The sequence below is a fragment of the Plectropomus leopardus genome, chromosome 8 (genome assembly GCF_008729295.1).
Source record: "Plectropomus leopardus isolate mb chromosome 8, YSFRI_Pleo_2.0, whole genome shotgun sequence".
Classification (NCBI taxonomy): Eukaryota; Metazoa; Chordata; class Actinopteri; order Perciformes; family Serranidae; genus Plectropomus; species Plectropomus leopardus.
In genome coordinates, this window is record NC_056470.1 from 8,256,037 (window position 1) to 8,269,772 (window position 13,736).

General features: G+C 38.0%; 1 protein-coding gene and 1 pseudogene across 1 annotated transcript; both read right to left on the reverse strand.

The window, feature by feature from the left end:
* On the reverse strand, window positions 1–8,609 carry tmem106c (transmembrane protein 106C). Its single transcript, XM_042492341.1, has 8 exons — window positions 8,449–8,609; window positions 7,891–8,163; window positions 6,760–6,823; window positions 6,399–6,558; window positions 5,111–5,251; window positions 4,102–4,151; window positions 2,889–2,942; window positions 1–1,556 (listed from the first exon to the last, which is right to left on the reverse strand). Exons 2-8 carry the CDS (start codon window positions 8,102–8,104, stop codon window positions 1,418–1,420), a joined length of 822 nt encoding a protein of 273 aa, XP_042348275.1. The 5' UTR covers window positions 8,105–8,163; window positions 8,449–8,609; the 3' UTR covers window positions 1–1,417.
* Window positions 8,610–10,040: 1,431 nt separating this feature from the next.
* Window positions 10,041–12,268, reverse strand: LOC121947557 (annotated as a pseudogene).
* Window positions 12,269–13,736: the final 1,468 nt, after the last annotated feature.

Consider the following 13,736-nt stretch of genomic DNA (forward strand, 5'->3'; position numbering starts at 1 on the left):
AAAAAAAACTTGGTAAAATCTTTCATTCACAAATTTACAAATAACTGTCCCTTTAAAAAAAATCAAATTACAACCGCCTTCAGTAACTTTGTTTCCATTTTGAAAATGACCTTATGACAGTCACATCTATACAGAACAGATGGGGAGGAGTTAATTAAAACACTGATGAAGGAGAAGTCAAAGGAAATAACAGTGTAGATCTATTTTTAAGGCCACTGTGGAGAGGATGCTGTATACAGATATTGAACATTACGAATTATATTTCTCTTTAAGTAGCCTGGCCAGGAGTGTGTATGATAAAGAACTAATGACCTTGCTGATCCTGTAATCCATTCCACAGTATCCTAAATGATTAACCCATGAGCTACACCAACACCTGACAGAAAATCTGGTCTGAGAACAGTATTCCTCTCTATGACACTCATATATGTGCATTACCCTGAATCTAAAATCTGTGTGCTTACATTTGCTGTGATGAGACCAAAAACAACCAAAAAATAATTTATCAGTTCATTTAAAAACATCTGTGGTGTGTTAAATCTGTAAATGCCATTTTCAACTTCAGTAACAGTTAAATAACACAGCAAAGGCAATATGCTCAACAATATGTCCCAGTTTCAAGGTGCAAAAACAGACATCAAATCACCCCCCCCCCCCCAAAAAAAAAAAACAGAAGACAGCAGGCAGGCTCCTCTACTTCTCGTTTTTGAAAAGAAAAGTCAACAACCTTAAGTCCAACACAGTGTTACAAAACCAAAAGTCATGCGAGCTATGCTGAAGAATGCTCCCTGATGTTACGACAGCAGCAGACACAGACAGAGCTCTGCAGCGTTAATTATAGCTAGAGCAAAAAAAAGCCAACTCTAGCATGTCAGTCAGGTTGGCATGACGGTCATTTCCCTTTAAGAAAAGAGCTTTCTCTGACATTTGTCCTGCCTCCAAATCTGAGTGCCCTGTTGGCAATGACTCATTCAATTTGTCACTCCATTCTCACAAGTGGAACATGCGCGTAATTCTGTCAGCAAGTCTGAAATCACAAAAACTGCGTTTTTAAACTTGCATTTTAGACATCATGAGTTGAGGTGATCATCTGACCCACTAATTCAAGTAAAAACCAAAAAGTGGCTGCTTGGGCAAGAAATTTCCCCTGACTAACAACTAGCAACAAAACCTTTAACTGTTGCCAATGAGAACCAATACGTGGTTAAAAAAAATATAGCTGCTGCACTTCATAGATTTCACTTGCCCTGTTTTTCACTTCATCGCTCAAAGGCACAAGTTAACAGCTACCCGACGCTTCGTATTCTGTGTGAGCTTAGAAGAAAGCACTGTTTCGTATTTTGCTGCTGGTGGTTACCTCTGCAAAAATGGAGTGTGCAGTGACATCCACCTCATCCGGAGAGGCGATCAGCTCCGATCACAGCAGCGCAGGGATGAGGTGTCTGTGCTGCTTGGCCGTCTGGTGCCGTGTGGTGTTTGAACCGCAGTCTATGTAGCGATACGCCTCGAGGCTGTTCTGGGATGTTCGCACCATGTATGAGGTTTTCACCGAGGTTCTGAAAACAAGACGACAGAAATTTAGACCAAAAATCGATCTATATGCATCACAATAAAAAAAAGCTACAGACATGACACGGCAACTGAAACGACCTCAAGACGGGTTTTCTGACAGCTGAGCACCCACAGAAAGAATAGTTCTAGTAATTATAATGATAATAATATATAAATAATTATTTCCAGAATGTCAAATTATAGTTACTATGTCTAAAGTACAACGCAACAATTCTAAAATGTGTTATGTATTTTATAACACATTCACAAACCTTAAGGAAGTAGCTTATGTGGTAACTGTCTCTTTGTGTTACTTAACATGAGACACACAGCTGTGTCATGACTGTAGGCTTATAAGCAAAGGTTATAGTAGTGCAAAATAAAATTGCAAAGTGTTGTACAGTCTTTAAGTACTTATACTTTACATGAGTACATCCATTGCATACTAATTAATGCTTCAACTGTACTATATTTGATGTGCTTTTTTTACACCACTACATTTATCTGACAGCTATGGGTATTTTGCAGATTTTGTAAATGATCAGTGATAAAAAATCTCCCTTGCATTAAGTCAAGTCTGAAATTTTGAAGTTTTAAACGCTCATTTATTTTAAAAAGTGTGATTGAAAATGAACTCAAGAATTTTCTACAAATTTTTCATTATTCTGGTGCTGCATCCTGCCACACATTTTTTAAATGTTTTGGGATTAAAAAAGCACTCTAGTATATTTTCAGTAGCTGATTTAAATTTATAACAGGTTCAATCTTTTTCTTACTGCACAAAGGTTTTTTTTCTTCTTTTGAACAGAATGGAGAATTTAAAGACTAAATTAGTAAAGTTTTAAATGCAGAACTTTTGCTTGTAGTGGAGCATATTTACACATATGTATCAGTACTTGTTCTTATAAAACAGGATGTTATAGCTGCAATGGATAGTCAATAAAAACAAAATAAATTGCCAACTATTTTGATCATTTGATTGAACGTTTTTTTAAGCAAAAGGGTTGGACATTTTCTGACTCCAGCTTCTTAGTGTGAGAATTTGCTGATTCTTTGCTGTTTATAACAGAAAATACATACTGAGTCTTCGTTTCCTTGATTGTTGGTTTGGACAAGATGCAGAATTTTAAGAAGTTACTTTCATCTCTGGGGAATTGTGATGAGCATTTTTCACTTTTTTTTTTTTTTTTTACATTATACACAAAACAACTACTCATAAAATTCAATCTGCAGATTAACTGATACTGAAAATATTTGTTAGTTTCAGCCGTATATATAGGATTTAAGTACTTATTCCACCCTTATAATGACACAACGTAATAAAAAGAAATACTTACTGCATATATACAACAATGTTGTGGACCTTAATGCTGGGCATGGTACAGAAGGCACTGACAAAGAAACAAAACATAAAAGGCGTGAATTAGTAAACTGGACTTGGAGCGTTTATTTTTGTGGAAATTACATGTGACTTTATCGCCAGCACAGAAAAATCTTTGAAGTTGAACGAGCACTCCACACATTTCAGGCATCAGAGTCTGTTACACGTTATAAGAGGTCTCAAAAAATACAACTGTATGAGAAAGTCTGTTAAAAACTAAAAGGTGTGGCGTTGAAAAGATGTGGACATTTAGGACACGGTGACGGTTGAACAGAAGATGCTATCACGTTGCATTATTGGAAACTTAGGATCTGGGGTGTTAAGGGCTCGACCCATATATGAGACAAAGGCCTTTACTGTAGTAGGCTACCTGACACTTTAAAGCGTCGCTCGATAGAAGTATAATGGTCTGTGCTTGAGCGAAAGGTTTTAAGTTGTCACAATGGCAACCACAGACTGTGTTTTTTTGTAATAATAAAAATAATAATAACTTTATATGTATAGCACTTATCTACAAAAAGTAACAGAGTGCATCACAAAATGCATAAAAATAGAACAAAAAAATATACGGGTACAATAAATAAAACAGTGTTGAGAGCTAAGATTAAAGTGTGCAGTGAGGCAAAACAGGGAAACAGGAAATAAAACCTAAGATTTACATATCACAGATGTACAAATCATACTCTGAGTCAACTTGTGTCGCATTCAGGGGAGGGTAATCTGCAGACATCTGTTTAAATCGCCAAAAATATCTCCTGTGCGCTTTATCTTAACCGAATCTACATTGGCTGACAAAATCCCAATCTGTCTGTGAGCGGCGATTTTACCTCATGAAAGACAAGCATTGAGCGACACTTTTTTCTGTCTATGAAACGTCATTTCTGTTGAGCAATATTCATCAAAAGAAGTCAGGTGCCCCAACGAACTTTAAAGCCAGGAGGACATCTTGACCTCTGACTTGAGGTCAAGATATCAAACCTGCTTGACCTCCATCAATCTGTCTCTCAGAAGTCTCCGGACGTTATGGAAGTCTACATCTAAATCAGTGGAATACCTCTTTAACCAATGAGAAATGGCCACTCAAAGTAGACTCTATGGACTATTTTCTAAAATGTTGACATTGACAAGAAGTCTGGACAGTTCTGGTAAGTTCAGAGAGAGACACTTACTAGACGTAGGGTGCACTGCTACCAATCTCCACGCTGACAGTGTAGTTCACCTGCAGACAGTTACAGGACAGCAAAACTCAAGGTGTTTTCTAGAGCTGATGAACGTGTGGCTTAATGGAAAATTATAGATGTTCTATGAACAGTGAGACAGTTGAGGCAGCGTATGAGGGCTTGGCTGTTTAGACATCTGATTAAGCTTGAACGGTATTAAAATCCAAGTAATACTGAAAATATTTATGGATCTGACAGTGAAGAGAAGCTGAGCAACCAGTTACATTTTTGCTCTCCGCTTACAGAGGCAATTCGTTCTAAATAGCATGTAAATCTTTAAAAAGACATCACAAGTAGGCTAAATAATTTCCTATACAAACTGAGAAATGCAGTATTTAGCAAAAAGTGTGTCAGTTTTGCATGTGTGCTATTTTCAGCCACAAATTTGTTGTATTATCCAGTATTTGTGCCTACACGATGGTGCGGTTGGATGGATACTAAATAAACTACAGTGCCTGTGTTCATGGTAATCGACAGTATGGAGGAATTAGACGCATCAAGCTTTGGCTGCACAGAAAATGCTTTTCATTTGGTTGAATTCATTGTTGGTTTTATTGACAGCAAGAGTAACATCAGCCTTATTCTCTCAGGTTAAAGCCAGTGACGGTGTGTGTTGTTCTTGCACTAATGTTTACAAGCACGTAAGCTTTTAGCAGTACGGTCTGTGCAGCAGAGTGTAGGGATGTCGAGCACAGACCACATCCTGTAGCAGGCACGTCGACATCATGCTATACAGTGATGACAGATTTGTTTGCATGCTGAACTTTGCACCAGGATACAGCGGACCAACCTATGATGATGTTTATTATGTACACAAAACTATATTTACTGAGAAATAAAACAATATCTTATTTTAAAAGATATTAAAAAAAACCCTCTTTTATGGCTCATATGAAATGAATGTGGTCTTTTTTTTAATTGAAATGGATTTGCTATTGATGTCTATTTTCAGTTTTACCTGACTCTGACTGAGCGGCAGGATGGTGGTGACGTTGTCTAGCTGCTGAGTGCCGATCACCGTCTTCATGTAGAGGACCTGACAGCTCACACTCTGCACCAGCACCGAGAAGAAGTTTGGGTTGCTGAGGTTCAGAGTGCTCTGAGAAAAAAAACAACAAAAAAAAAGAAAGGTCAAGAAATATTTCTTTAAAAAGGTACAGCCAGAAATACAAAGATTCACAAAAGGAAACGTGTCTTGCAGTGATGGATTACGGTGAAACATTTAAAAAGATCATACATGGACATGTTTAGCATTTTAGTTTAAAAAGGCAACTAAAATCAATTATCAATATAATTGCAGTCTGTTAATCATATGTTTTAGTCATTGACTGGACACATCGGCTCTAATTTGGATGCATAAAAAACAAAACATTGTATGACGCATCTCTTCTGCCAAAGAGATGCATCAGATAAGATGCATCATATCGTGTATGTGAATCTATATTTCATTAGTAGGATTTTTATCAGAATATAAACACACTCAGTTATTACACCTAGCCATCAGATGTCTTTAACATATTCTCAAACCATTTAAATGCAAAACTACAATACAGCAATACAGAATCAATAACTCTTTAAGCCCTTTCAGCATAAACATTACAATCTTCCTGTAGGTACGTGTAATTATAAGGCCTTTTGACTGCATTAGTTTTAGCTTGTTGTACCTTATTAACTGGCATTTGAGTAAGTTTAAGGAGCAGTGTGTAAGATTTAGAGGGATTTAGTGACATCTAGCAGTGAGGATAACAGATTGCAACCAGCTGAAACCTCTCCCCGTTCAAAATTCTTCAGTGTTCATTTGAGAATTTTACCATGAACCAAATGATCCACAGAGGTCTCTTCCTCTTTAAAACAAATGGACCCAGTGATTTAAAGCAGTAAAAACACTTAATAGAGTAGTTTTACATTTAAAAAGACAGTGTTTTGTGACACTCTTTGTCACAGAGGTGCTACTAACTACTACTGCCGACACAAAAATGTGAGAGTCCCTGTCTAGAGCCGGTGTTTTGTTTGTCCATTCTAGGCTACTGTAGCGACATGGCGGACTGTGAAAGAGGACCTGCTTGCTACGTAGATCTAAAAGGCTCATTCTACAGAAACAAAACGATGACAATTCTTATACTCAGGTGATGATACACTAAGGAAAACATACTTATTATATTATATTCCATTTTTGACAATATATCCCCTTAAATCCTACCCCCTGGACCTTTAAGGTAAGTTACAAAATATGAGAGAAAACCCACCGTCATGTTCATTCTGACGTTCATGTTGGTGTGATCGAAGTGCACAGTCACCATGTGTATCCCATCATCCACCACGACCACAGAGCGAGGGAAGAGGAAGAAGGCCACCAGTGAAGAAGCCAGGAGGCACAACACAACTGACAGAACCACATACAGCTTCCTGCAGCGCGCACACACACACACACACACAAACGCAGCTTCTCTTTAAACCATCCGCATTACAAACAAACATGAGCGGGTCCACATCTAGATCTTTTTTTAAAAATAAATGACATATAAACACCATTTGACCAGAAATAAATGCACACTGGGCACAGGAATACAATGTTTCCAAGAGAGCTGGGTAGTTTTGGTTACTTACGTTCTTTGGGGTTGCAGCCTTTGGTCGCTGTATGGGATCAATGCAACCAGTTCATTCACTTGATCTATCAGGAGAGAGATAACAATAGTTCATGTCACATATTGATTAGTGTTTTCCAATAAAATATATTTTTGGACACAAGGCAAAGTCACTGAAGTTGCATGATGACCACCCCTTCCTTATTTTAACACATGCCATGCTACGCTTAGAACAGTTCCTGTTGCTTATGTAAGTGTGTGTGTGTGTGTGTGTGTGTGTTTTGTTAAATAACAATGCTTGAGGCTCTTTAATACCAGTTTGAATGAAAGTGTAGTATAGGTGATAAGAATAGAAACACGCAGACAACCTCAGACCTGCGGCCTATCCGCTCTATGAGCAGTTTCCACATTATTATACTGACTGCGTGTAAAGCTATGTAGACAAACTGCAAAAATGAAATATTTCAATACTTCTCACATAAAAATGTCTTGAAATTAAAGAAAAATCTGGTTTAATCCAACTGTAATAACCTTACATACCCTTTAGGCCTTTGTCTAAGTTTATTTACCTTTTTTAATTAGGGCTAAAGTCTATCTTTGGTGACCCCCCAAAAAGCATATTTTTTTCCTCTTACCTGTAGTGCTATTTATCAATCTGGATTTTTTTTTTTTTTGTTATCGCCTGCAGAGATGTCTGCCTTATCTCAAATATAGAGGTTCTCAAAGTGCAAAAACAAACTAACAAACAAATACATTTGACAAACTGACAAGATCTCATGACCCAGTAATTTGAAAAAAATCCAGACCTTGTTTTGGCCAGTTTCTTGTAGAAACTCTGATTCGCTCTGATCACCACAAGCCAAATGTCACCTAGCTTCATTATACTGAAGACAGGGCAGACATCTCTACAGCTGATACCTCCAACACTTGGCAACCCTCACCAAAACTATCTAGACTGCTGAACAGCACTACAGGTAAGACTAAAAACATGTATTTCTGATTTGTGGGTAAACTGTTCCTTTAACTCCGAGAAGTTAGACTCTAGCCTGGAAAAAAAAGTCAAATAAATAAACAAAGTATACAGTACAGTGAATGCAGTAAATAAACACCGTGTGTGTTCCGTTCCTCTAACAGTACCTTTGTTTTTACTCACCTGAGGGTATCCGTCCTGTGCCTTGGCATGTCGGACACGTTATACTATCCCTGCCGGTGAACTCCACGTAGGGGAACTGAGCTATGTCCTCCCGTCTGACGAGCCCATCCAGAGACTCATTATCGGACTCTCTGTCCTCTGGTTGCCGCACAGAGCTCTGTCTCTCCGGGAGGAGCGACATGCTGCTGCCGCTACGAGACCACCGTGTCCCCATGGTGGCTCACCTCGCCTCGGGACGGTCCAAGCCAGACTTTCCCACCGACTACCGCCCGTCTGCGGGTGGATGAGAACGAGGCATTCAGTCCATAAACACAAGCCAGTAAATTACCTCAGTAGCCACGGATCAGCTGAGCGCCCCTGCGTCAGTAATAACAGCGAGCATCTCTACTAAATCAGCTGACAGAGTCAAAATGTAACGTTAGCAGAATTCAGTTGTTCAGGCGTGGCGTCCCTGAGCTAGCTAGTCTGCTAACAGCGCTGCTCTACAGGTTAGCTCAGTTTACAGTGGCTGTAGCTAGTTGTAGTTTAGTTAGCTTGGTTACACAAACTTCAGCTTACCTTTTACACCAAACAAGTCGTCGTTGCCATCCTAAAGGTGGATATACTTCAGCGCACACTCTGTGCTTTCCGTCACACCGAAGTTTACGTTCATGCTTTGCTGCCTTCACGTGTCCTGCGTAATGTCTTCGTATTTACAGCTTTGCTGGTGTTACAACGAAATGCGTTCCCTCGTCAAATGGTGTCCCCCGCCCTCTGTTGTGCGGAGCGTCCGTGGACTGTGGGCGGGGCTTAGTGCAGGTTTAGGAAGGGGGGAAACACATATTGACGATATTGACGCGGAAACAGTCTTCGACAATACATCTTTAAAGTCGCGTTATTAGTCTGGTTTTGCTGATAAAACCAACGTATAATTTTCTGCCCTCTACACTTTAAAACGCCCTGCTTTTAACTTAGACATTTACATTTAATTTATTGTTGTATTCGGTCTTAATTGCGTTTAATTCAGTTCTTAGTACAATTGCTACTATTTTTTGATTTTTTAAATTAGTAATATTATTTCCGCGTTTACTGCTTATATTCTTTGAATTGATTCTAATCCTATTGGTATGGGTTATTATTGTTGTTTTTTTTTTTTTTATTTTGCATGTTTTTCTATCTCTATTTGTCATTATCGACCGTCTTTCCTTTCATGTTTTTTTTTTGTTTGTTTGTTTTTTTTTGCTTAGATCTTTTGTTAAATCCTACTTTAAATTTTGTCTGGAATTATTGTTTGGCTCTTATGGTTACATTGCCTTTGCAAGAAATCCTTCTTGCTTCTGTTTTGTCAGATTTGTTAAAAGACTCAATTAACTGTAAGGTGCTATATAAATACAGTTATTATTATTATTATTATTATTATCATTATTATTAGTGGTAGTAGCATTACATACTTCTGTATATATTTTCTGTATTGATTAAAATATGTGACACTGTCTTTTTCATCACAATGACCTGCTGAGGATGTTCATGTACAGTGTACAGAGAGGTTTAACAGGCTATACTACAGCAACTAAAGTAAAATTATCTATTTGATTCGTCATTATCTAACAATTCAGTAACGGTCGTTGATGCATTCATGTGGTATATTTAGCTTTCGGTGCGTTATTGCTTCAAGAAAGCAATAAAGCACAAAGTCAAGCAATAAAATACAGGGGACAAGCCATGCAAGTTTGATTTATTATCCAGCTGTTGTGGTCGCTGGTACTAACCATCACAAGTCACACAGCAGAAATCGTCCGTTAAATCTAATTTCACGTTGTATTTATGGATACTTTGCTTGGTTCTTCATGAAGGCAGAAGATGTACTAGATAATATTTCCGAGCATTTGAACGCACCCACCTAGTTCTTAGTTGCTCACTGCTTCCCTCTGCTGGTGTCAGCGGGTAACGCATCTACAATTGATTGAGCATTAGAAAAGGTGCGATAACACATCAGGTGTTATTATAAATAATATTATTTAATTTTTTTTCAAATCCAGAGTTCATTCCTTTACTTTTAATTTCCTTTTCATGTTTTACCCTGGGTAAACAGTATATAATAGCGTCAAGAGTTTATGTTGTGTTGTTGTATATATGTGTGTGTATAAGTGCAACTGCAAGAATTGGCGGTATTAGTCAGTTATCTGTCCAGCAAGCATCCTTTTAAGCTCAGCATTCTCTCTTTGCAGCATTTTTATTCTGAAAAAAAGATAACAGAACAATACAAAAGATTAAAAATGCTCAGCTGAACAATAGAAACATTGAAATTCATAGGGAGCTGGCATCAATTCTTTCTCTATTCAGACATGAAACTGAGAATCTTCTTGCAAAGAATTAAAATAAATTCTGCACTTTGACAAAAAAAAGTAAACAAGTGAACTGAGGAGAAAAAAAGGGAACCCAGACTGTGGTGTAAAATGCATATTAGAACTAACCTTATGTCTGAGGGCCTCAACTATCAGGTCTCGGCCTCCTCTGATGCTCTCCTCCTTTTTTGAAGCCCGGAAGGTGTCCCCGATAACGGAGACCAGCACGTGCGACTGACATACACCCAAAATAATATTAGTGATTTCCAGTTCAAATAAAAACAATAAACCATCAAACTGTCCCTGTAGGGGAAGCATAGCTGTTGAATACTCACAAACTTCTTGCTCTGGAACAGGTAACAGTGGTTCATGTCCGCTGCAGGGTGTTTAGCCACAAACCCAAAGACTTTGGGGGATGATGGCAGGACGGCACAGAAGGAGATAGTGGACAGGGCAGGAGTACAATAAAAACTGAATGTGGGAAAGACAAATTTGAGAAGATTTAAAAGTGATAATGACAAATGACAAGTTATTCAGTGATATACACTGTACACTTTTGTCACACACCTTAGTTTTGTTTTCCAAAATGTCTATCCCACTCAGTGACAGGAAGAAGTGGACTTTGCTCTTCTTTGCTGCCTTTTCTGTGGAGTAGTTATCCGGTGTCTGGGGATGATAGGGGAAGGATTAGTCTACATCATGTTAATAACTATATATGAAAAGCCAACGCATTGACTTAAAAGGGACAGTTCGTCTTAAAATAAAAAAATACATATTTTCCCTCTTACTTGTTGTGCTATTTATCAGTCTAGATTGTTTTGGTGCGAGTTGCCGAGTGTTGGAGGAGATATCAGCCATAGAGATGTCGGCTTTCTTTCCAATATAATAGAACTAGATGGCATTCAGCTTGTGGTGCTCAAAACATAAAAAAAAAAAATAAAGAAAGATTGAAAAACACCAGCATTGTCTCTTTCCAGAAATCATGACCCAATTACTCAAGATAATCCGCAGACCTTGTTGTTAGCAGTTTCATGTAGGAACTATTTTCTTTCTACCGAACAACACCAACCAACCGTATCATTGCACAGAAGGAAGTGTGCATCACGACAGCGTATGACGTAAACATTAATGGCGTTCTCCATGGCTGAGGAGTAACAGTAGCTAGCTCAGTCGTGCTAGGTGAGCTGGCAAAAGATGCACTCTTTCTTCTGCGCATTGATCCGGTTGGAGGGTGTGGTTTGGTTTAAAGAAAATAGTTCCTACATGAAGCCTCTCACAGAAATGTCTGTAGATTATCTTGAGGAATTCAAGTTTGTCAAATGTATTTTTTAGGCTCGTTGAGCCCCACAAGCTGAGTGTCATCTAGTTCCACTATATTGTAAAGAAGGCAGTCAACTCTATGACCGATATCTCCAACACTCAGCAACTCAAATCAAAACTATCTAGATTGATAAATAGCACTAGAGTAAGAGGAAAAATGTGTGTTTTTGATTTTGGGGTGAACAGTCCCTTCATGTAGTGAATATAAACTTTCCTGCAAAAACAGAAGACGAATCCAGCATCCAATGTTTTATTTAAAATGTGTAGCTGTAAACACATTTATGCAGGAAACTCTAACTAAACTGGTGTGGGAGTGGTAGTTGCTGACCTTCAGGCTCTGAGCTGCTTCAGACAGGACCTGCAGTCCATCAGGGCGGACCACCTCAACACGGCCAAGGAACTATAGGTTAGAGAAAGAAATACACACCAAGCAAAACGGGAAATTTAAACAAGGCCGAATATCACATGGCAGGTTCATGTTATATCAAGAAAAGCCGCTGTTCTTAACTGCGAGGCATTTGCTGTATATACAGTATATAGGCTGTCAGAAGAGAAAAATCTGTGGAAATGAAACCAAGCACATGCTGTTGTTCAGCTGACATTATAAATCACAAGTATAAAATAACAAGTTTAACATATTTTCCTTAGCCAGAATAAGATTTTTGACTCTAAAAATCAGTATTTACCTTTACTGGAAAGGAGATCTCATTATCATCCTCTGAAGTGTCACTCATTTTAACACGTCCAGCTCCCTGCAGGCTGACACACAGACAGATTCAGACACTCAGTGACACAGAAATGTTTTGTTATAGAAACTATACTGTAAATTCATCTTACCTTTGCGTAGATAAACTTAAACCAGAATGCGTCAGCTTCTTATTGCATTACAGACGGATGGGTGTAAAGTCTGTTGGAGTTAATGAGTAACTGTCGTGTCTTCCTTATTGCTCTTTATCAGATATCCAGGGCGCCTGGAAATGTCTTCCATACATCGGATGATTCAGGAAGCATGTAAAAATGTTAAATCCCTGTGGTAAATGCAGGGACTGTACTTTCTTCATCTGAGTAGGGGGGTGGCTTAAATACAGACACATATATATATATATATCACAGCCCTCCCTGGAGCTTAAATATTTTTCCTTTAGCCTCCCTCAGTGACTGGGGAAAATGCATGGCCCTCCCTTCACAATAAATTACAATATTTTCCACTCTCTGACCATGATAAATGGTGTTATTTTGGAGATTCTCTTTAAATAAAACATGCCTTTAAAATCCAGTTGTGGTTTTGGAGTTCTGTGGGTATTTTAAATAAATACAAAACATGACCATTTAAAGTTGAATGTCCTTACCCTGAGGAAAAGTAAATTCTTACAAAATAAAAAATATCAAGATTTGTATGAATTTAAAGTGGAAACAATCGACTTTTTTCACCCCATTGCCAGCATTTTCAAGTGGTATTATTGTGAAAGACATCCACACCTCTTTTTGTTTTCCCTCACAAACGCCACAGTTTTCACTGTAACTTCAGTATTTCCACTGTCTGCTATTTCCAATAGCTACCAGGGAAAACAAAAGTGCAGTCCTCTCCCTGATTTGGTCGTGCAATGACTGATGCACTTCCTTCGTGCCGTACATCCAACCTTAATATTCCTGGGAGATCGTACAGTGTTACCCAGACCTGCATATCTGTAGTTTAGTGTAGGATTTAGTGCCACCTGGTGGTGAGGTTGCAGATTGCAAACAACTGACCCATCTGCTCTCATCTACCCTCACTGCGTGAGTCATGGTGAGTTCCCATTAAGACCATGATCTTTGACTGGAGACAGCATTTGCTAATTTTGGTGTTATTTGCCAAAATAAAGCTAATATGTTAAACATGTCATTTTTTTGCCAAATGCTTAAGAAACAGATTTCTACTTAACGTATGAATTCACAAGATAACATAAATATTGGTGAGTTTGTTTTTTAGTCTGGCTTTTAATCGAACTTTACCTATTTATTTATTTATTGACTGTTTATTTATATATTTTAGTCTGTTTTACTGTTTTACTAGATGGTATATCACTTTAGTATTTTTTAAACATTTTTATGTTATACTTTGTGCTGTTATCCTTTCATTTACCTTTTAACTACTATTTAGAGAATTTTAATTATTTATTATTATTATTAATATTAATAATAATAATAATTTATTTCTATCTT

Bases quoted from the DNA above. Each gene is read 5' to 3' on its own strand.
- tmem106c (XM_042492341.1), bottom strand. From the start codon at position 8,104: ATGGGGACACGGTGGTCTCGTAGCGGCAGCAGCATGTCGCTCCTCCCG. The intron at 6,824-7,890 runs GTGAGTAAAAAC...CTCTCCTGATAG, and splicing joins CACAGGACGGATACCCTCAG to ATCAAGTGAATGAACTGGTT. The intron at 5,252-6,398 runs GTGGGTTTTCTC...TTTTTTTCTCAG, and splicing joins ACGTCAGAATGAACATGACG to AGCACTCTGAACCTCAGCAA.